The following is a 24,673-nucleotide window of genomic DNA, read 5'->3' as shown; positions in this document are numbered from 1 at the left end:
CTGGACGTTCAAATTATAAACCAGGAAGGGCATCACAGAAATGATAAATGCTTGAACAACACCAGAGTCTGCATTTCTTCTTCAAATCTTTGTCAGCTGCAGAATAAAATTTCAAAACAAACAGAATGCAAGGAAACCTGCTTTCTTCCTGGTGTTCTAGCTCTTCTGCTATCATGTCCAATCATTTCCCAATTGCTAATGCTTTTGTTCCTTTTAATGTGTTATCTCCTTGAATTCTATCACTTCAAACCTTTCAGCTAGAGAACAAATCAGATTTAAAAAACAGAAAATGATTCACATAAAAGACTTCTCTGAAGAGCTGATAAAGCATACTAATTCCAGTAGAACCTCCATTATCAGCCAATTTCCTTTACCCAACAGGAAATCTCCATTATGGAGAATGAATGAGGTCCACTGTATTAAATTACACAAGTTAACAGAAATCAGATTCACAATCAGATCCCACAATTAACAGTATATGCAAGGATTTTCCATATGCATCATTCTTGATTCTCTACCAAAAGGATGGATGCAGCACATCTCTGCCAACAGATTCCTGATCCAAGTTCTTGCCATTAGTTTGTATGTCACTGCAATTAGACGGTTTAATAGCAATCAGAAGCAGGGTCAGATTTCATCTCGGCATTTCCTTTCTCAGTTACATACTGGATGATGTCAAATGTCACATCGGGAAAATAGTTAAAGGCAAAGACCATGCAAGTCTAATTAAACTCAATTGTTCAAGCTTCAGTTGAATCCCATCAAAACCAGTTCTGGTGAATATTTATGCAGTTCACTCTTAAGGTATGCAATTGAAAATAAAGTTTATTCAGTATATCTAATCTTTTATGTAGATGAACAAAATTAAATGGTGATAGGAAGATCTATTTTAATAATGACATTGAAAGGTGCTAAGTCTTTGTAAGTTACACTTTCAGAGCAAATTAGCAGCAAAGCAAGAAAATAACAGGCTAATTAAATAATTTTGATGGAACATAGCCAGGGAAAAAAGACAATTCAAACGAAATAGGATTGAAGTCAATCCTTCACTGTAATAGGGTCAAAATCCTGGAACTCTGGCCCCAACAGCAATGTGGGTATACCTACAACACACGGACTACAGCAGTTCAGAATGAGGAATGAATGCTGGTCTCGTTATCGACACTCATATCCCATGCACAGAAAAAAAAATTAAGATCCAAATTTTCTTTTATTTTGACCAGGGTAGGTGGTGGCAAGAGGGGAGCATTCACATTCTGCAGCCAAAAATAAAAACGCCCATTGCGCTGCTGATTTAAATTGACACTCGAGCTACAGATTGCATCTCAAAAGCAGCAACCATGGGACTGAGTCTGTGCCAGATTTTGAAACTTGACAGTTCTGAGTAAAGAAAATTAGAACTTCAATTCAATGAATGAGATACTGGACCAAACCTGGTCAGGTGGGGTCAAGGGTCCGTCAGGCTACTCCGAATGCAGGTAAAGACTGGCATGCGAAGCCGATGACGAGTCTGGCGCGCCAGTGCACCAAAGTAGCATCGAGCCGAATTGTCCTGGTAAGTTATTTTACTCATTTAACAACAATTGAAATTGATAAACAGCAGCTTATAAAAATGTCCGGTTTTCAGACAACTCCAGTTTTCAGTTAGCTGGATTTGAAACACTACCTGCAGTGACAAAGTCCAAAAAATGAACTTATTGTAAGTTAGGACTGTCACTTTAATACTTGTCCATCACTAATGGGATAGGTCAGTTTCAAACAAAAGGCAAAAATAAGTTCTGTCCCAAAACATCAGAACCATTCTGCTTGAATACACTTCAAAAGTAACTTGCAGAAATAAATGTATTGCGAGATACTTAATGGTGATAGCTGTAGAGAAATATGTAGTTTTCAGTCTGAGTGTGATAAATCTGAAGACAACAACATGAAAGCAGCTTCTGTATATGATTTCTGTGGTCACAGATGTAATTTTGTTTTCCCCTTCCCCTCCCCATCTTGGATATAATTACTTTTGTATGAAGTTATATAATCCTGCTGTCATGGTCACGTTCCCTGTTATTCATATACCCTTGATTTGTCACAATATTGACAAAATTGAAAGTGATCCATATGAAATTGTTTTATGTTTAAAAACAAACTCTTCAACAGGTGTTAGGGTCAAGGTGAAGGAGTGATTTTGGATGGTTAATGGGCTAGCTCCTGAAAAATGATATCACACAGACACACTCCTGTGGCTTAAGTTCCAATTCATGGCTTGAACATGCCCTGAATTAACTTCAGTACTGCAATAAAGTAGTAATATCTTGTCTGAAGTGGCATCCTGCAAGTGCAACAGGAAACCAAAAGCCTGGCTGCTCAAGTGGATACAAAATATTCATGATACTTTTCTGAAGAGAAATGAAGTCTCATGGTGTCCTAGTCAACATTCACTCAATCAACACCACCAAAACTGATGATTATATTTTGCTGTTTATAAAATTTTACTGGTGCAAGATGGCTGCCATTTGCCCACAAAAGTAATGAATTGACCATGAAGCACTTGCTGACGACATGAATGGCATGACTAGATATAGGCATGCTCAATTGGGTAATTAATTAGAGATGATCGTCTTGCAAGATACAAGGTTATTAGGAAGTGCCATGGAAAAGTTGCTTCTAAGAAGAAAAACAAGCAGTGTTGCACCAACTTGACTGAATTTATTGAAGCTACAAAAGCAGAAGCCTGATAAATGTATGTCTAGATTTTAAAAAGCCTTAGACAAAGCTGCTAAACATTTGAAACAAGTGCACAGGCATTCACATAGGTTTTCTGCATGAGGGAGTCAGTAGTTGAGTCCAACAGGATTTGGTATTCGGGACATTGCTTTTCCTCTTTATCAATAATCTAGATGAAGGTATTGAGTGCAAAATGCTGCATTTCTGTAATGACACCAAGAAGTGTGCAGAAAAAGGAGATGGCTATTTTATCTCTGCACCTCTGGTTTGCTTTTTTTTTTAAAACTAAAATAGCAATACATTATACACTTCAGTGATCTGTGGTGCACAAATTGTAGCTTTGCTGACAGAAACTTTCCAGTGCTTAGTTCTGATCTGCACTAGAAACCCGACGAACACCGTCCTCAGTTAATTACCTCAAATTTCTTGAATCTTGAACTGGTGTGTCCAGCAAAAGGCTGACCTTTGTTTAAAAGGAAAATAAATTCCACAGAATACACCATTTTTATACTACGCTTCTAAAAAGCATTAAAGGGTAACAATGCATTATAAAACATTGATCATATAACTTTAATGGAACTCTGTTGTAACCAGTTCTTTACCCCCACAAGAACAAAATATCATTGTATTGGACTATATTACAATTGAAAACATGTGCAACATTCATTTTGATTTTTCCAGGTGACTCTTAATCCATATATAGATTGGACAAATCAGATAGGAATTCCTTATCTAAGCTACCTTTGCCAAACTGTTTTGGGACTGTTTCTCACGGCAGCACAAGCTGTCTAATATGCCACTTCACATGCACCAGCAGGTAAAAATGCTGGAAGAGTTTGAGAGCACTGATGCCAACCCCAAACTGCCAACCCATAAAGACTTTCAGAACCTATCGAATACACAGCTCAAGTCATGCAGACCGTTCTGGAGCACTACGAATGCTTTGAGTGATGCAGGTTTTGACAAAAAGGACGAATGGCTCAACCTCTGGACAAACACCAATACTTCCAAAGAGTTGGTGAGTGATCCAACAGTAGAGTGTCCAGGGTCCAACATCACTCAAAAACTGATCTACACAACTGGATCCATACTCTCCAAGCAAGGACATGACACCACCTCCACAAATGGAGCTTCAAGGACAGCTCAACATGCAACTATGGTCTCCCAGATCGGACTGTTCACCACATTGCAAATGATGTGGCCTATGAAAATTTGCCGCAGGATTCAAGGCAATCAGCTTGACAACACAGTGCTGTGACTTGCCTATCCAAACGATTTAGACTTGTAAAGCTGCAAGATGTCATATGCAAGAATTATGATCAATGCCTTTCATTATAAAGGCCATGGTTAAAAATGGGAAGTTTATGAATAAGTGTTTTGACGCAATGCGATTAAAAATTGACTTCAATAATCTATAAATTTCAAGAGTTGTTTTGGCTGTCAGGGTTAATAAATACATTAACTGGTCCAATTCATCTATATTCTCAATGAAGAGGTGTCAGCTGTGGCTCAGTTCATAGCACCCTCGCCTTTGAATCAGAAGGTTGTGGGTTCATGTCCCACTCCCGGAAACCAAGAACTGTGAATGTACTCGAAAGAGTTATATTCTCAATGAGAATCAGCTGGCTATGCTTGTCAATGATGCTCCATCTACTCAAACTAATTAGATTAACATTTTCTTGGTAGCTGGGCAATCTATGATACGTTAGAGTTTTCAGATTAGCAGAAGATAAATTAGTTACCTCTGATATATGGGTTAATGGGCACGTTTGATTGGAGGATACTTAATAGCTCAATGAAGATGGCATACTTTTGCCATGGAAGCACTGTCCTAGCTGTTTAGCTTCAAGTCAGTCTAGTTGTCAGGTGGGCCCCATAAAATGGACAGGAATTTTGTATTGTCCATAATTATCACATTGACATAGCTGCTGAGTATTCGCATTACAACAGTGATTACGCTTCAAAAGCACTTCATTAACTGTAGAACACTTTGAAACGTCTGGTGGTTGTGAAGGGCACCATAAAAATACATGTTTTTCTTTTCAATGGCTGCACAATTGATATACCAATATCCTGTTGGTTCTTTCCTGATACTATTTATTTGTACTGTCAATAGCTTTCTCTCAGCGTTTCTGTATATTATCCCACATGTAAAAATCAAAGCAAGCTAACCATTTAGCCAAAGTCAGTCTAAGCAAACTGGGGAATGGGGTGGGCATTTGACATCTCCTATACCACATAACTGTTTTGCAGATAAGGCTGCAAGTTCCAGGTCAGGGAAGTGCCTGAAGCATATGCAACCCGACTTTCTGCTGTGAAAGAAAGTTAAACATTTGTTGCCTGAAGTACAACAATTACCCTTCAGAACTGATGTTAGGAGAATGCAGTTTAGTGAAGTCACTCACTTCTATTCCTTCACTGCTAAAGTTCTGCCAATTTGCAATAATTCTGGTGCCAAATATAGATAAGGTTCAAGATTAAACAAATGCTTCCCTGAACAAACTTTGGTTTTGTGTAAAAAGGGATCCCACAATATGAAGCCAAGAGTAGGCTTCAACAGCTAACAGCAGAAGCTCTAAAAAATAAAGTCAATTATTAGGATAACACTGGCATAATGCAGCTTTACTTATTTTGATGTATTATATTAATACAATGACTACAAGATCCAATATTTGAATTTCAAATACTTGTTCTTAAAGCAAAGAAAGAAATAGGAGTAAATTATTCAGGCCTTCCAGCCTGCTCCATCATTCAATGAGATCATCGCTAAACATCTACTTCAAAACTATTTTTCTGCACGATCCCCATCTCCCCTGATAGGTAACTTTTAATAGGTAAAAAAAACTATCAATCTAGCATACTGAATGACTGAGCCTCCACAGCCCTCTCGGGCAGAGAATTCCAAGGATCACCACCCTCATTTCCTTCTTTATATATTCGTTCATGGGACGTGGGCGTCACTGGCTAGACCAGCATTTATTGCTCATCCCCAATTGGCCTTCTCCAGAGGGCATTTTAGAGTCAAACACATTGCTGTGGATCTGGAGTCATGTGTAGGCCAGGCCAGGCCAGGTAAGAGCAGCAGATTTCCTTCCATTAGTGAACCAGATGGGTTTTTATGACAATCGACAATGGTTTCATGAACAAAAACACCTTGAAAAACTCAGCAGGTCTGACAGCATCTGCGGAGAGGGATACAGTTGACGTTTCGAGTCCGCATGACCCCTTTCATGGTCATCATCAGACTTTTAATTCCACATTTTTTTTTTATAAATTGAATTTAAATTTCACTACCTGCCGTGAGCAGAGCATTACCCTGGGTCTCTGGATTACGAGTCCAGTGACAATACCACTATGCCACCGCCTCCCCTGGAAATTCCTCCGTCCTAAACAGCCTGCCCCTTATTCTGAGGCAGTGTCTCCTGATTCTAGATCACTCCCCAGCCGCCAGGGGAAAACATGCTTCCTCCATCTACCTTGTCAAGCCCTGTAAGAATTTTGTATGTTTGAATGAGATCTAATTCCTCAACCCCTCCATCCCAGGAATTAATTCAGTAAACCTTCATTCTATTACAAGTGGAGACAGGAGAATTTATAATGGGGAAAAAGCAAATGCTTTGCCTTGGTCTTCAGAAGAAATACTAAAAACATCCCAGAAATAATAGCGAATCAAGGGGATAGTGTAAACAAGGGACTGCAAAATGCTGGCCTAACCAGTGACGCCCACGTCCCATGAGCTAGTAATTCATTCACTCCCTCTACGGCAAGTATATCTTTCCTTAGGTAAGCAAACCAAAACTGCATACAATACTATAGGTGAGGTCTCACCAGGCTCTATATAATTGTATTAAGACATCTTTACTCCTATACTCAAATCCTCTTGCAACAAAGGCCAATATACCATTTGCCTTCCCAATAGTTTGCTGTACCTGCAAGTTAGCTTTGTGGCTCAAGAACAAGGACACCCCTTTGGAGTTCAACACTTCCGAGCCTCTCAGCATTTCAGAAATACTCTTATTTCTATTTTTCCTACCAAAGTGGAGAAACTCTCATTTCTCCACATGGTATTCCATCTGCCAATTTTTTTTTGCCCACTCGTTTAGCCACTCCAAGTTCCCTTGAAGCCTCTTTGCATTCTCCTCACAACTCACACTTCTACCTAGTTCTGTCATCTGCAAACTTGGAAATATGCCATCAATCCTCACATCCAAATCATTGTTACATAGTGAATAGCTGGGTCCCAAGCACCAATCCTTGCAGTGATCCACTAGTCACAGCCTCCCAGCCTGAAAATGATCCCTTTATTCCTACTGGTTTGATCGTTAACCAGTTCTGAATTATGCCAGTATATTACCCCCAATTCCATGTGCTATAATTTTATTTACCAACCTCTTGTGTGGGACCTAATTAAAAGCTTTCTGAAATCTAAATATACCACATCCACCAGTTCCCCCTTATCTGTTCTGCTAGTTACATCCTTAAAACACATCAACATATTTGTTAAACGTGACTTCCCTTTCATAAATCTATGTTAACTCTGCCCAATCCGACAATTTTTTTTTTTAAAAAAGTGTCCTGTTATTACATCCTTTATTGTAGATTCTAGAATTTCCCTACTACTGGTGTCAGGCTAACAGATCTATAGTTCCCCATTTTCTCTCTCCCTCCTTTCTTAGATAGTAGGATTACATTTGCCACCTTCCAATCTACAGGAACTATCCCAAAGTCCATAGAATTTTGAAAGATGTCCACTAGTGCACTTGTTATCTCTGCAGCCACCTTTTTCAACATTATGGGATGTAGATCATGAGGTCCAGTGAATTTACCTACTTTAAGTCCCATTAATTCCTCTAGTTTTTTTTAGTAATATTAATATCTTGCAGTTCCTTGTTTACACTATTCCCTTGATCCGCCATTATTTCTGGGATGGTTTTAGTATTTCTTCTGAAGACAGAGGCAAAGCATTTGTTTATTTCCCATTATAAATTCTCCTGCCTCCGCTTGTAATAGACCCACATTTGTAGTCGAAGGTATTTAACTCCTGGAATGACTATTTGACTTCAATTGCCCAGGAAACAAATTTAGCACCTATAAATTTTTCTGTTGGTGGGCTATTATAAATATTGAATAAAATGAAATTCAGTCATTAAAAGTAAACAAATTGATACAGCTTTTATAAACTGTTTCAGTTGAGGAAATTTCTGCTCAATCCTAAAATAAAATCTGCACCTAAATCTCACTATTCTGACCAGTTAAATTTTCAGCAATTCATCCTTAGTCCCAAGTCCTGAAACTTGATTCTCCTTCTCAGTCATTTTAAAAAAAGAGAAATACACAAGGCAATAGCTGCGTTTTTGTAAACATTTTCCCTCTATCCATGATTTATTTTCTTGTAGTCTGGCCTTTAAATCTTAATTTCTGATAATCAAGAGCTCTTGGATTGACATTTTACTCACACAAAGCTCTATTTCAAATTGACCACTTGCAAATAATCAAGAGGAGAGGATGAGAATTTTTAAAAATACAAATTAAACATGGAACACTTTGCCACAGGAAGTTGTTGAGGCATCTTTTAAGGGGAAGAGCAGCTACATTTTGGAAGCAGGACAATGATATAGAACTATGGTAAGAAAGCAGAGCAGTATCAGAAATATTCAAATTCTCTAGGAAAAAGTTGGTACAGCTGCAACAGGCCAAATAGCCTATGTAGTAAACATCTAATGGTTGCAACTAACAGTTCTCCATTTCCTTTTCTGAACTTAACTTTGAGACTAAGTAATGAGAGGTCAGTCTTCTGCTGAGTCACAGATCGATTTGTCTCACAGATTCTATTAAGTACTAACAATGGAATTAGAAAAACTGCTAATTTGAGTTTGAGCTTCAGGTCATTTAGATTTCCAATTTGAAAGGTAAAAAGTACGAGGACAGATTGAAAGCAATAAAAGTTTCTTGGCTAGGAATCAATACCATTAATGCAAATGACACTTTTGCATAACAAAAATGTAGTAATCAATAATACCCTTCAATTAAAATATATTTTAAATAGATTTGAAGATTGACACTCTTAACTCACTAAGTAAATGTTTGTTATTTTAATGCTTTTTAAACTTGAGGTCTGTAAAGATTTGGTGAACAACCTCTCATTGCAGGGGAAACAATTTCTATAAGTACCAAAAGTGAAAATTTTTGGCTAATCATTCAATTGTTTGGATTCCTTCATGTGAAGCATGAGTTAATACGCACATTTTGGAATTTCATCTACAAAAGCAAGTTAGACTGGTATTAAGTTTATCCTGAAGAAAATCAGTTCAGTCCCTTTATTTCAAATCTATGAAAATCCAAACCAGAGGTAGACAGCTTCTATTGTGAAGACTGAGCCACAACCTACAATTTCAGGGAGAAGAAAATCGTATTCAGTAATGATTATCTTGAAGACAATTATTCATTTACATGGAGTTGGGCTATTTTAAGCGGAAATAAATTTTTCTCCCCTCTCAATACACACTGTTCATCTGACCTCCAACCCTGAGTGAGCCTCAATTTCCTCCAGTTAAACACTAGGAAGACTATTTTCCACACCACCACAAACTCTATGATTTTGTCCACCCTCCCCAACCATGGCCCCAGCTTGAAGCCAACTCTTTTGCAACCTTGGCATCCTACTTTACTCCAAATTAAATTTTCAACCCATATTCTCTCCAACAAAGATCACCTACTTTCAGTTCTAACATTTCCCAAATGCAACCACCTCAGCACATCTGCTGCTGATACACTTAGTCATGTTTACCACTTGCTTTGACTGTTCTACACTCATAACTAGCCTCTCGCATCCTCTACCCTCTGATCACCTTATCCATTGCTGCCTGCATCCCGACAGGTTATTCCTAGCACCACTGTGCTGTGACCTGCATTGACTCCCGCTAAATTAATAGCCTGAACTTAAAATTCCTTTGCTCACCATCAGCAACTTGACTTCAGCTGTAGAGGACCCAAGCTCAAATTCCATGAAGCCTTCTGCCTTTCCTTTGACCCTGCTTAAAACCTACCCGATTAATTTTTTAATCGCCCTCCTAAAATCTCCTTTGGCTCTGTCAATTTTTGTGTAGTAATTGAAGCACCTCAATAAATTTTTTGACATTAAAGGCACTATATAACTCCAAGCTACTGTTGTAGTGTAACCATTTTGAGGGTTTGATTAGATATTTCCCTCCTAATCCACAGTAAAGGGTTAGCCCTGCAAGATAAGCCTTGTTTCCTACAGACACAAACTTGACCTCTTAACACAATACTGGGCAATGCAGTAAGCTAAGAAACCCAACAGAAGATCCAACTAATTTTCAATTTGACCTGACAAGGCTCTTTGCGCTCTCCAAGCCTAAAGATGGCAGAAAGATCAGACTGACTGAACAGTGATAGAAAAATATTTGATTACATAGTATAATGTTCAGTACAAAAATAATTTCAAGAAACATGACATTAACTCCTTGTAATACTACAACTGGGCTAATGTGAGGCACCTAAGATTCAAAAGTGAAAATCATTGCAGAATAGTCAACATGCATCAACCTTCACATGGATTCTGCCACAATTGTACAGGAAGGTGAAAAGCTGCACCAGGCTAGCTGAAATATGCCTCTCCTTCCATTGGAATTTCATAATGGAAAAGAAGAATTCAAAACCTATCTTTTATGTAAGCTAGTTTTTCCAAACACTTCAAATAATTTCCTGAAATTCAGTCTAAACTCTAGAAAAATACATTCGTACTTGGTGGCAAACACTTATACCCTTCAGGACAAAGCAAAAAGCTTGTGTTACCTGGTTTCTAAAACAAGGATGTCCCAATTTTTGAGGATGAAGGATCTTGAATATTGTTTAATGACTGCACAAAGCCTAGCTATACTATTTGCAGTAAACATTTGTTTAAAAATTAATGGCAAAAGATAGATTAATATAAACTTTAATTTGAATAGGACAGACCTTCCAATCCAACGAACACTACACATCACTCCAAAGTTGCACACACTCTCACTAGCGCAAGACCATGAGAACCTGAGATTTTAATAGGTTACAAGTCTGAAATATTATCTTGCATTACTTCATTTTGAAAATTTTACCTTTACTCCATGACCAACATCATCCAACACTGTGTAGTCTATTGGCTTCCGAATGTATCTGACTGGTCTCTCAACACTGGCTGGTGCTATGATTTTGTGAGTTCTTGATGTGTTCTTGTTGGTAGTCAGAATACCTATCTCCCGACGAGCCACTTTTTCTTTATGAATGTCCACAGTCTAGTTAAAAAGAGAGTAAAGTTAATTTTCCAGAATTTATATTAGAATTATGAATTCAAACATGTAATGACAAATCTGAACATTTTTCTCTTCCTCCTCCACATTTTCACCCTCCTCCTTCCAAGTTGCTAAACAGCAATGATCTTAAGCTACTAAAGAAAATTTCTTTGCCATGGTACCAAAGTTAAGAACCTGTCTAGATAGCTCAATGCTGACAATATTCATGGAAAATTTGGCAGTTTAGTTTTAACTAAATGTTGATCTGAGAGATCAAGCAACATTAATCCTAAGAGGAAATCAAATCCACGATACAAAGGCTGCATGCCCAAAAACTGCTGATATAGAAAATATAATGGACAATACTCTGTGATAAGGACATGTCCAAATAAGTATATATTTAATACTTGCACATGGAAGCTGGCTTCACCGCAAGTCAGTAACTGTGCAATAGCTCAAGCTAATTTAGAAAAAGATTCAAGTACATACTTTGAAATAAAACACGCAGTCAGCCTAACATCTGCCAACAGCACAGAATAGATGCTTCAATCTGCATCTTCTCTTGCTGTGCGAAGATTTTAAAAACCAAATGTAAATCTAATTCATACTACCACATCAGAATTCTGGAAGTGATAATTGCAGAGTACTCCTGGTTACTTAAAGTAAAATTTAATCTAATGATTGAATTATCCAGTCGTGCAAATTAAGTAATTTTAGAAAAGCATAGTTTTATTCACAATTTCAATTCAAATTAAGCAACTTCCGATCAAGAGTTGTGAATTGAACCTCAAGTTCTGAGCCACAGCAAATTTTCTTATTTAGTTCTAGTCCAGGAGTCTTCCATTGTTACAGAAGATGATCAAACTAAGCTTTTCAACTCATTAAATGTAGGCACTGTTGGGCGGAAGAAATGGAAATCAAATTTAAAAATCATTTTATGCAAAATTTGAGAGAATTAGAAAATTATAGTTCTGAATGGGGCAAATTCTGCTACCACTCTAATACCTATCTGTTCAAAGCTCTGCTCCTGTTATTTCTGTACCTCCACCTATACACTCATATCAAAATCTTCAAGCATAAACTTGGTCCCTGTCTATCTACCATCTTGACTAGTGGTTCCCAAACTATGGTACATCTCTGGGAAGTACACAGGAGAATGTGTCTAATGGTAGATTTTAGCTATTTATTTAATGCATTTTTTTTAATGGGCTACTCGGACAAAGTCCAAAGGCTCTTTGGGAATTTGTTGTATTTAGTAGCTATTTTACTTCAAGGTGCATTAATGAAAACAAAGATATAAAGTACAACGTACAGAGTCCTCACCTCCAATCACCATGCACTAGTTTGGTTTCAGTTGCACAGCAACTGTCCAGTCTAACTGAGCTCAGAACTAAGTTTTTTTTCCAGTGTACACATTGCACTATAACTATATCTGCTGAGGCATATATGAGAAATGGACAAATGGCTAAAGGTGGCTAGTATTAAGAAAACACAAAATAGTGATCACAAGCAATATAATTTGTCTTGTCATACGAGTGCACCTGATGAAAAAAAAATGAGGCAATGACTAGACTCCACATGCAGTCTGCGAAGCAAAACATTGACACTAAGCATAAGACAGGATTTACATCAAAGGAATGCAAATGTGACAATGAAGTACATCAAAATGGAATTTATTGGGACATGTGCACTGAATACCCTCAACCAGCGTTACATGATGATCTGTCAAACAGAATAAAAACCCATCTCTTCTCTGCAGACACTTCGAACAACCATGAACACCACAAGGACAAAGAGCCGAAATGTTTCAAGCAGACAGGCTCAGCTTATGGCGAGAGAAATAGTTGTTACTGCTGCTAACAATATTAAGATCCTTGACACCGCAATGAGTTGTGAAGACAGGAGAACATAGACCAGGGCAAAGGAACTAATATCAACTGCAGTCACAGACGTGGTGAGCCCAAAATTTGGGCAGAAGATAAATTAATTCAGTTAGCACCTTTATCAAACTGATTGTTACATTGAGATTGACATGGCCAATAAGATCCAAACTCAATTAGTGAATGCCATTTGCAGTCAAACAAATCCACAGATATAGGAGGCTGGCTTCGCTCATCTTCTGGTGCACTATGTATATTTTGAAAGGTGCAAGACAGGGGACATTTTGTTTTTTCAGTCACTGCCTACCAGAGGAGCAGCTGAGATTTCTTGAAGAGGGGTGGCAGTCAATTAAACACAAAGATAAAAACAAAAAGCTAAAAGCTACTGCGGATGCTGGAAATCCAAAACAAAAACAGAATTACCTGGAAAAACTCAGCAGGTCTGGCAGCATCGGCGGAGAAGAAATCAGTTAACGTTTCGAGCCATGAAGGCTCGAAACGTTAACTGATTTCTTCTCCGCCGATGCTGCCAGACCTGCTGAGTTTTTCAAGGTAATTCTGTTTTTGGCTGAGATTTCTGGTTGCTTGACAACTTCATAAATCAACATGTGCCACATGGTCACAATGTATGGGCATCTGCACCAACGGAATAAAGTCAATATTTGGTAGTCTTAATGGAGTAGTCACATCTATATGTAGTTGATCCCAATGAAATATGGGTGAATTATTGTATACACAGGGAAGCACTCCAAACATTACCAAAAGCATAACATCAAACTTGAAGGAGGTGCTTGCATTCCCTCAGTACTGTGAAAATGGCAAACTTCATAGAAGCTCATTTTTCACTTTAAGCAATGTGACAGGAAATATGCATAGAAAGCAGTTCGATAGATGTCACATTTCAAGTTCTTGGCACATTTTTGAACTTCAGGTCAAATTCTTTACATACCACCCATTCCCAATCTATCAATGGCTTCATGACATGACTGGCACTCTCAGGTGGGCTACTCAGATATACTGTATCGCCTGAATGAGCAAAAAATTAGGACTTCAAGGCTGACTGCAACCAAATTAAGTCAACAATTAAAATATTTGGAGTTCAGGACTTGCTTTAGCAACATAGAAAATAGGAGAGTTAAGTCATTCAGCCCTTCAAGCCTGCTCTGCCATTCAATATGATGGCTGACCCTCCAACTCAAAGCCATACTCCCATGTTTTCCCCATGCCCCTTAACGCCTTTAGAGTCCAGAAATCTATTTCCCTCTTAAATATATTCAATGACTTGGTCTCCGCAGCCTTCTGTGGTAAAGAATTCCATAGGTTCACCACTCACTGAGTGAAGAAGTTTCTCCTCATCTCTGTCCCAAATGGTCTACCTCGTATTCTGAGACCATGACCCCTTGTTCTAGGCCCCCCAGCCAGAGGAAACATCGTCCTCGCATCCAGTATATCCAGCCCTGTCAGCATTTTATACATTTCAATGAGATCCCCTCTCATCCTTCTGAACTCCAGTGAATACAGGCTGAGTCGGCCCAATCTTTCCTCAAAGGACAATCCTGCAATCCCCAGGGATCATTCTGATGAACCTTCGCTGCACTCCCTCTTTGCAAGTATATCTTTTCTTAGGAAAGGAGACCAAAACTGCGCATCATACTCCAAGTGTGGTCTCGCCAAGGCCCTGTACAGCTGCAGTAAGACATCCTTGCTCCAGTACTCAAGTCTTCTCGCAATGAAGGTCAACATACCATTTGCCTTCTTAACTGCTTGCTGCAACTGCATGCTTGCTTTCAGTGACTGGTGTACGAGGACACCCAGGTCCCTTTGCACATCAACATTTCCCAATCTATCACCATTGAAATGATATTCTGCCATTCTATTTTTCCTACCAAAGTGGATAACTTCACACTTATCCATGTTATACCGCATCTGCCATGTATTTGCCCACTCACTCAACCTGTCTTGAAGCCTCGTAACATCCTCTTCACCACTCTCACTCCCACCAAGTTTCATGTTGTCAGCAAACGTGGAAATATTACATTTGGTTCCCTCACCTAAATCATAAATAGCTGGGTCTCGAGCACTGATCCCTGAAGTACCCCACTAGCCACCGCCTGCCATGCCGAAAAAGACCCATTTATTCCTGTTTCCTGTCTGCTAACCAATTCTCAATCCATGCCAATATATTACCCCCAATCCCATGTGCTTTAATTTTACACACTAGCCTCTTGTGGGACTTTATTAAAAGCTTTCTGAAAATCCAAATACACCATATCCCACTGGCTCTCCCTTATCCTTTCTGCTTGTTATGTCCTCAAAAAACTCCAGTCGGTTTGTCAAACATGATTTCCCTTTCAGAACGCCATCTTGACTGTGTCTAATCCTGTTGATATTTTCTAAGTGTCCTGTTATCACATCCTTTATAATAGACTCTAGCATTTTCCCTACCACTCATGTTAAGCTAACCAGTCTGTACTTCGTTTTCGCTCTACCTCCTTTTTTAAATAGTGGGATTACATTTGTTTTGTGGAGGAAAACACCAAAATCTTCTGAAATATGCATGAAACCCTGACAGCAAATTTTCTTTATTCTTTCATGGGATGAGCACATCATTGGCAAGGCCAGAATTTTTGCCCACCCCCAATCGCCTTTGAACTGAGTGATTTGAGAGGCCATTTCAGAGGGCAGCCAAGAGTCAACCACACTGTCTGGGGTGAAATGTAGGCCAGACCAGGTAAGGATGGCACATTTCCTTCCCTAAAAAGGATATTAGTGAACCAGATGGATTTTTACGACACTTGATGATAGTTTCATGGTCACCATTACTGAAACAAACTTTGCATTCCAGATTTATTAATTGAATTTAAATTCCACCAGCTGCTGTGGTGGGATTTGAATACATGTCTCCAGAGCATTAGCCTGGGCCTCCGCATTATTAGCCATGACATGACCACTACGCCACCGTCTCCCTATAAATAAACTACAGTTACAGGACAGTATTACAGGTGACATTAAGTAACATCTCTCAGAAGTAGAGTATTTTCTCTCAATGGGAAATGCAAACAGCTGGGTCTCCTAGCCTTTCAAACTTTTCTGCAGTGTCCATGCCACAGACTTGACAGTAAAAGAGAACCTCCTGGATATCTCAATCCTGAGCCCACCATCAATTAATTACCAACCAAACATTTGGCTCCCCAAATTGTCAGACAGCGGTCAAAGTTTTTACAGTATTTGCTACAACTTGCCTGTGTGAAAGCCAATTTATTTCCAGTGATGAAAATCCAACTATCACCAGCTATGTGTCGGATATTAACTTACAACTCTCACTATCACCTACCACTACAACATGAGCCTATGCTCAAACAAACCTCATCTCACATTCAATGGCTAGTAGCATTAATATATGCTAACATATAACGATAATAATTTGTGCATTTTGTACAATGCTTGGGCATTTAAGGGGTTAAAACACTAAAAACTTGCACGCTGGCAAGGGTATGCAGGCACGTGATGAATCTGGAAGGGAATATGCACTAAGTAAAATTTGGGAACGTCCTCTCGGTCTACATGCCAGCTCGTCTTCCCCAACTTTCAAGTCTTTGTTCTTCTACTATCACATTTTCAGTGATCTTGTCTTGAACCACATTGGCCTGACTGTGCACTAAAATCCTCCAACTTGCCACCTCTCCTTAGAAGCCCCACTAAAATTTTCACTTGGTCATACTTATTAAACCTACAGTTTAGTATCCAAGTTTGCATTCCCTCAGAGCTGTGCTGAAGTGGCATTCTGAATTATGTGCTCAAGTCTCTGGAGAAAGGTTCCAGGATGTTGACCCAGTGACAGTGAAGGAGCAGTGATATAGTTTCAAGTCAGGGTGGTGTGTCGCTTAGAGAGGAACTTGCATGTGGTGGCATGCATCTACTGCTCTTGACCTTCCAGTTGGTAGAAATCACAGGCACTGCTGCCACTGCGGTGAAGGGAGTGAATGTTCAAAAGTGGTGGATGAGGTGATCAAGCAGGATGCTTTGTCCTGGATGTTGAGCTTTGAGCATTGCTGGAGCTACACTCATCCAGGCAAGTGGAGAATATTCCACCACACTCCTGACTGGTCCCTTGTAGATGGCAGACATAAGAACATAACAAATAGTAGTCAGCCACAAGGCTCGTTGAGCCTGCTCCACTATTCAAATCAACCATGGCTGATCTTCACCTTTAACTCCACTTTCTCACCTGTTCCCCATATCTCTCGATTCCCTCAGAGACCAAAAATATGTCTATCTTAGCCTTAAAGATGTTCAACAATGGAGCATCCACAATCTTATGGGCTAACAAGTTCAAATGACGCAAAAAATTCAAAACCCTCGAGTGAAAATATTTCTCATCTAGGCCCTAAATGATTGGCTCCTTATCCTGAGGCAACTCAGATTCCTCAGTTAGGTAGGGGAAACAACCTGTGTCTACCCAGTCAAGCCCCTTCAGAATCTCATGCTACAATGAGATCACCTCTCATTCTTCTAAACACCAGAGAATATAGGCCTAATTTACTCAGCATCTCATCATAGGCCAACCCTCTCATCTCAGGGACCAATCTAATGAACCTTAGTTGTACCGCTTCAAAAACGAGTGTACCCTTCCTTAAATATTGGAGACCAAAACTGCACAGTACCCCAGATGTGGTCTCACCAAATCCCTGTACAATTGTAACAAAACTTCCTTATTCTTGTACTCCAATCCTCTCGCAATAAAGGCAAACAAGCCACTTTCCTTCCTACTTGCTTTATGTACCTGAATGCTAATTTGGTGTTTCTTGTAGGAGTCCCTCTGATCATTTACAAGTTTCAAATTTAAAATGTTCTACTTTGCTTATTACCAAAAATGAATAATCTCACATGCTCCCACATTATATTCCATCTGCCACCTGTTATCCACTTAATTAACCTATACCTTGTCACAGACTCTTCTTGTCCTTCTTACAGCTTAAACTCTCACCTAGCTTTGTATCATCAGCAAACCTGGATACATTATTATCCCTGTCTCTTCATCCAAATAATTAAGAGGTTATAAATGGCTGCGGCCCCAGCACTAACCCTTGCAGCACTCCACTAGCTGCTGCCTGTCAACTTGGAAATGCCCCACCTATCCCTAGTCTTTGCTTCCTGCCCGTTAACCAATCCTCTATCCATGCTAATGTATTACCTCCAACTCCATGAACCCTTGTGTACTAACCTTTTTTGTGGCACCTTATCAAATGCCTTTTGGAAACAGGAGTATTCACCATCTCTGGCTCCCCTTTATCTACCCTAATGGTTACATCCTCAAAAAAAATTCTAAATTTGTGAAACACAATTTCCCTTTTCTAAAGCCACGTCAACTTTTATCTGACCATACTATAACTTTTGTATGGCATTACACAAACTTAACATGCTCAGGCCCTTTGCCACCACCAAAAGTTATAGAACTGTTAAAAACTAGCATTTTCAAAGAAACCAGATCATATCTCATGGCGAGGTAATTGCTTATAAATATCAGAATTGTTCATTCTGTTCAACAGACAATATCAGGAATAAAGAATTTACTTTGGCTTTTCTGTTAATCCAGAATTAGAAAAGGAAGAGTCAGATTAATATTACAAATTGGGCTGATACAAACAATACTAAAATTCCTACTGAGAAAAATAAGCTTTCACTGAATCCCTGAAATAGTGCAGGAAACAAATTCTAGTTGTGTTTCCATAGAAACCTTCCTTCCCCCACCCTACGCATGACAGGAAATTGCTCTATTTCAGGTGTAAAATTAGCTACATTGTACCAACATAACGATAATTTCCTTTACTGCATAAATGGGGCGTATCTTGTGATATTAAAATGCTGAAAAAAACAATTCACATCAATAGCCAGTTCATTTCTGGCCACTTGAGATACTGGCAGATTTCTAACCAAATGGATTCATTTTTTAATTCATTCATCCATGTGGGCATCACTGGCTAGGGCAGCATTTAATGTCCATCCTTAATTGCCCTTGTTCAGAGTGCATTTAAGAGTCAACAACATTACTGTGGGTCTAGGGAGGTGTCAGCTGTGGCTCAGTTCATAGCACCCTCGCCTTTGAATCAGAGGGTTGTGGGTTCATGTCCCACTCCCGGAAACCAAGAACTGTGATTGTCCTCGAAAGAGTTGCAATCTGTGACCGTTGATAACTCGAAAGAATTACTGTGGGTCTGGAGTCACATATAGGCCAGACCAGTTAAGGACAGCAGATTTTCTTCCCTAAAAGGGCATTAGTGAACCAGATCGGTTTTTATGACAATCAGCAATGGTTTCATGGTCATCATTAGACTTTTAATTCAAGATTTTTATTGAAATCAAATTCCAACATCTGCGGGATTCAAACTCGGGTCCCCAGAGCATCACACCCTGGGCCTCTGGACAATACCATTATAACAATGCCACTATGCCACCACCTCCCTTAAATAATTAAATATAGCTTATTTGGGGTAACGAAAATTCTTCAATGTGCAGATGAATGTTTTAATTAATTTTATAGTTTAAGGCATATTTAAGCAAATAAATGGCTCTCACTTGTTAAAATGAAACTAGTTCAGCAGGAAGGGCACAATGAAAATATTAAGAGACCAATTTGAAATTTGTATTTGTAACTTATAACCAATACTGCACCTGTAAAAGTCCAGGTGCAGTGTATTATTTCAATCACTTTTAGTTTTGTTTCAGATTTCCATTTTCTTTCAATGTTTACAGGAGTAACTGCTCCTCTGGATAGAGAAATCCATCAGTACTATCAAAGCCCAATTTTAAACAGAAAATAAATGGCTACATCTTCAGAGCTGTGATAACTTAAGTTTCAAGATAAAAAGCTGAAATGCCGTTGACTATTTTACCAAGTGACCTTACGACTGTGGTTTCCAGTCTTTCCTTTCTCCACCGCCCAATCTAATTTACTGCTAACATGTTAACAACCAACTGCAAAGCCCTCAACAATGCATTTGAACCAGTTCAAGATGTAATTATACAGAAAATGCTGCACATTTCAACTTAAACATGTATAACCAGAAAAAAGATCAACAATGCACTACCAGCACAGAGCACATTAAGTCATTATCAAGATTGAATTTGGTGCTCAAGATGGAAAATAATTGCATACCTCAACAGCCCCCTCACGTCCCTCCCTCAAAATGCAGCCTCTCACAACACTGGCTTGGAACATCAAAATGCAGGGTGAGCCCAGCCAAAGTGCAACCACACAATAAACACCCTATTTAACAGGCCAGCAATATGTGCCATACCTACAAGCCTGGGCCATATAATGTTTTGCGCAACTGTGCAAGATCAAGTGCCCAAAAATGGACAAGCAGAACAAACAGTAATCAAATCTTCCCTCTCAACTCACTGCTCAAAAATACAGCTTCAGACTTCTGGAGAAACGTACACACACTTAGTAAAATGTAGATTTTAATGGTTCATGGTAGAGTTAAGTATCAACGTTGTGGACAGAAGTGGGTTTAATTTAAACAGCCCTGATTTCTCCTCTCACTGCCTGTCTCATAAACACAAAGGCGTTTTAATTTTGATTTCCCCCTTTAAGCGGTGGCATATTTCCCAACCCCTCAGTTTTGGTGTGGTCCAATTTCTATTAATAGCCCCACAGCAAACTCGGGATAGGGTAAACTCAGGTTGTTCTTTCGCAGTCAAAACAAGGGACAAGGGGGTCGTTATTCAGCCCCCAGTGCATTCATACAAGTACACAAGTCAGGAGTGTGATGGAATACTCCCCACTTACCTGGATGAGTGCAGCTTCCACAACACTCAAGGAGCTTGACACCATCCAGGACAAAGCAGCCCGCATGATTGGCACCATATCCACAAACATTCACTCCCTCCACCACCAACGCACAGTAGCAGCAGTGTACACCATCTACAAGATGCACTGCAGAAATTCACCAAAGCTCCTTCGATAGCATCTTCTAAACCCACGACCACTACCATCTACAAGGACAAGGGCAGCAAATAGATGGGAACACCACCACCTGGAAGTTCCCCTCCAAGTCACTCACCATCCGGACTTGGAAATATATCACCATTCCTTCATTGTCAATGGGTCAAAATCCTGGAACTCCCTTCCTAACAGCACTGTGGGTGTACCTACACCACATGAACTGCAGCAGTTCAAGGCGGCAGCTCATCACCACCTTCTCAAGGGCAACTAGGGATGGGCAATAAATGCTGGCCCAGCCAGCAAAGCCCATATCCCATGGATGAATTAAAGATAACAAATAAGATAAAATAAAAGATGGATAGAAGAATAAAGATCCACAGAGAAAAGACCACAGAATAAAGAATTGTTTCACGCAAGTCCAGAGTCAAAAATCGATGGTGTATTCCTTCAGGAGGTTGGCAGGCTGCAGACTAATGCTGGATATTTGACTGTTCCAGTAGAAACGTCTTCCATAATGGGATAGGCATGTAAAGATGAATTTAGTCTTGTAGGTGATGGTATTGAAGTTCAGAAATCCAAATAGAAACAAATGTAGATTTTTCATTTCAAGGATGTGGGTGTCACTGGCTAGGCCAGCATTTATTGCCCATCCCTAATCACCCTCTAGGTGGTGATGGTGGTGGTGGTGGGCTGCCGTCTTGAACAGTCCAAGTGGTGCAGATATACCCACAGTACTGCTAGGGAAGGAATTCCAGAATTTTGACCCAGTGACAGTGAAGGAATGACAATATATTTCCAAATCAGGATGGTAAGTGGCTTGGAGGCAAACTTCCAGGTGGTGGTGTTCCCATGTATCTGCAGCCCTTATCCTTCTAGATGCTAGTGGTCGTGGGTTTGGAAGGTGTTCCCTAAAGGGCCTTGGTGAGATGAAGGCTGGCCATTCAAACCTGGACTGAGTCCTTGTTCTGAGCTGCTGCTCACTGGGTGGAACACAGCAGACTGATGGGAAGTACAAGCATGACAGTATCACAGGTTCCTCCAGCTAGGGGGTCATGTCACATGACTCCCACCTGTCTATTTTAGCTTTGACAAAGTATGTGTATTTCTTTGTCTGGACACTTGAGATTGTTAATACTTCAACCATTAAGAATTTGAAAGAAAAAAAAAGGTGCAGGGTCCTTTGCCCTAGCAGGCTGGCCAGGCCTGGCTTACGAAATGTACATGGCCTTTGTATAATTCTTTTTGAATTTGATCAAAGTGTTTCGAACTCCATGTTTGAATCCCTGCAATCAGGTTTTCATCCTTACCACAGTAACAAAATGGCAGTTAAAAATTAAACAGACACAGGGAGAATTGTTCTACCTACCACTAATTTTCTGCAAAGAAAGGTAAAAATTATGCACAGGTAACTTCACCCAACATTTGTTGTTCGCTTTCACAAATAAATTCATATGGCTGGACAAAAAAAACCCAGTAATTTGAGAACTACTTTAGGATATCCCAAAGATGCGAATGGCATTAAAGAAATACAAGCTGTGTTCCATACAAATTTTGCTTTATTTCATCCTTACTCAGTTTGTCTTGATATTTTGCAAAAAGGCAAAACCTTAGATTCACAAATTTCAGAGCACAGCTAGTCTATTTCAGCTCCACTGCATATTATCTAGATAAGGCAACCATCAAAACAAATTAAGACAAAATAGCTGAAGACACTTTTCAGAAATCAACTGCAAAGCAAAATACTATACTCCACATTCTAGCCCTGTGTCTGCTAAATGGCTTTATCTGCAGATAATCATGTTTGCCAGATGACTTCATTAAAACTATAAAATTTGTACAGAAAGTCACTTAATACTTGAGCCACTGTCAACTAAACACATGACTTTTAACACAAGGTATGCAAAGAACACTAAATCACTTCATAAAATTACTTTCGTCTAAGGGAAAAATGAAGTGCGAGAATACTTAAAGCCAATACTCTCAGTTTAAGTTAGAATCCTAACAGCAACAGCTCCGTAACAGTTGTTTCAGAGCAGTATCTTAAGTGTGATCCGACACCCAATTAAATTCAGCTTTGACATGAATTCAAGCAGCAAGAGAGACACTCACAGCAGCTGTGACACTGTACAGCAATTGTAACTTTTTTGTACTATGTACAGCCAAATGCCAGCATCCTTCAAAGTGAATCATTTTTAAAAACAAACTTGGTTGTGTCAGCTTGACTGGTTAATTAAATAGTCCGTTGAATATTACACCCAAGTAATAAGAAACCAACTGAGCAATGGCACTAAAAAGGTTGAAGGATTGTTCATACAAAAGGACATGCTATGAGCAGTTTGTTCAGACCAGAATAGATAATAATGTCATTAATTAGGGGAGGGGGTTAAACAGAATTCAGTAGTTGCATTACTCAAGTGTCAGTCTTTAAGATACATGGAATAGATAAAGGAGCGAAAAGGGTATGTATATACTTTTAGCTCTAACACTTGCATAACCAATTTAAAATAAAAGCAAAATACTGCAGATGCTGGAAATCTGAAACAAAAACAAAAATTGCTGTAAGTACTCAGGTCTGACATCAGAACTGATTCTGATCTGAAGAGTCATATAGACTCGAAACGTTAACTCTGCTGAGTTTTTCCAGCAATTATTGTTTCCGTAACTAATTGGTTTGTCAAACCACCTGTTAAGTTCAGCTAGTTGTTCAAAATTAAGTTTACCTTTCATCAAATACAATCCATAAATTTGGTGCCAATTTCCAACTTAAGCTATTTTAATATTAATTTTTAAAAAGTACTACTTGGGGTGCATTCTTTATTTGGTGAAGCAGGTATCTCAAAACATTTTATGGCACCTGGCAGTAGTTGCAAATTACTGGGCAGATATAGATTCATAAAACGGTTACAGCACACAGTCAGTCAAGGCCATGCTGACTTTGCAAGAACAATCCAGCTAATCCCACTCTTCCACCCTCTACTCATAGCCCTACAATTTTTTTTCCCTTGATGTACTTGTTTAATTCTCTTGAAAAGCCATAACTGAATCTGCCTCCACCACCATTTCAGACAGTACATTCCAGGCCCTAACCACCTCCTGTGTAGTATGTTTTCCCTCATGTAGCTTTTGGTTCTTTTGCCAATCACCTTAAGTCATTGTCCTTTGATCCTTGACCCCTCTGCACAGTCTCTACACAGAGAACAGTTTCTCCCCAATTACTATTTCTAGACCCCTCATGATTTTGGGCACCTCTATTAAATCTCCTCAATCTTCTCTTAAGGAAAAGAAACACAGCTTCTCCAATCCATTCAGAAGTCCCTCCCCGGAACCATTCTTGTACATCTTTCCACACCCCCCACTAATGTCTCCACAATCTTCTTGTGTTGCAGTTCCCAGTGGTAGACAATACTCCAGTTGAGGCTGAAACAATGCATTATAGAAGTTAATCATAAGTTCTTTTTTCTATACTAACCCAGGATCCTAAATGGCTTTTTAACCACTTCTTCAACCTGCCCTGCCACCTTCAACAATGTGTACATATACACCCACTTCCATTCCTGCTTTCCTTTAGAACATTGCCCTTCAGTTCCATTACCTCTCCTTGTTCTCCCTACCAAGATGCATCACTTTCACTCATGTTATATTTCAATTTCCACATGTCCGCACATTCCACCAGCCTACATCCTCCTGAAGTTCATCACCATCCACCTCAGTTCATAAGGTTTGCAAGTTTTGTCTTATCTGCAAATTGAAACTGTGCCCTTTGCACCTAAATGTTCCTTTCTCCATCTAAAAAGCAATTAACCATGACTATTTCCTGTCACTTAGCCAGTTTTGTATCCAAG

General features: G+C 39.3%; 1 protein-coding gene across 12 annotated transcripts in view; it reads right to left on the bottom strand.

The window, feature by feature from the left end:
- Nucleotides 1-24,673, bottom strand: part of abi1a (abl-interactor 1a) — a 100,161-nt gene that overhangs the window by 35,962 nt on the left and 39,526 nt on the right. For all 12 annotated transcript variants that reach the window (XM_078537962.1, XM_078537981.1, XM_078538004.1 and 9 more), the window contains exon 3: nt 10,830-11,006. In XM_078537962.1, coding sequence (XP_078394088.1) covers nt 10,830-11,006 — 177 coding nt within the window. The remainder of the gene's footprint in view (nt 1-10,829; nt 11,007-24,673) is intronic.

The sequence above is a fragment of the Cetorhinus maximus genome, chromosome 3 (assembly GCF_964194155.1).
Source record: "Cetorhinus maximus chromosome 3, sCetMax3.hap1.1, whole genome shotgun sequence".
NCBI lineage: Eukaryota > Metazoa > Chordata > Chondrichthyes > Lamniformes > Cetorhinidae > Cetorhinus > Cetorhinus maximus.
The sequence above is the reverse complement of the archived record's forward strand: the minus strand, read 5'-3'. Positions and strand labels throughout refer to the sequence as shown.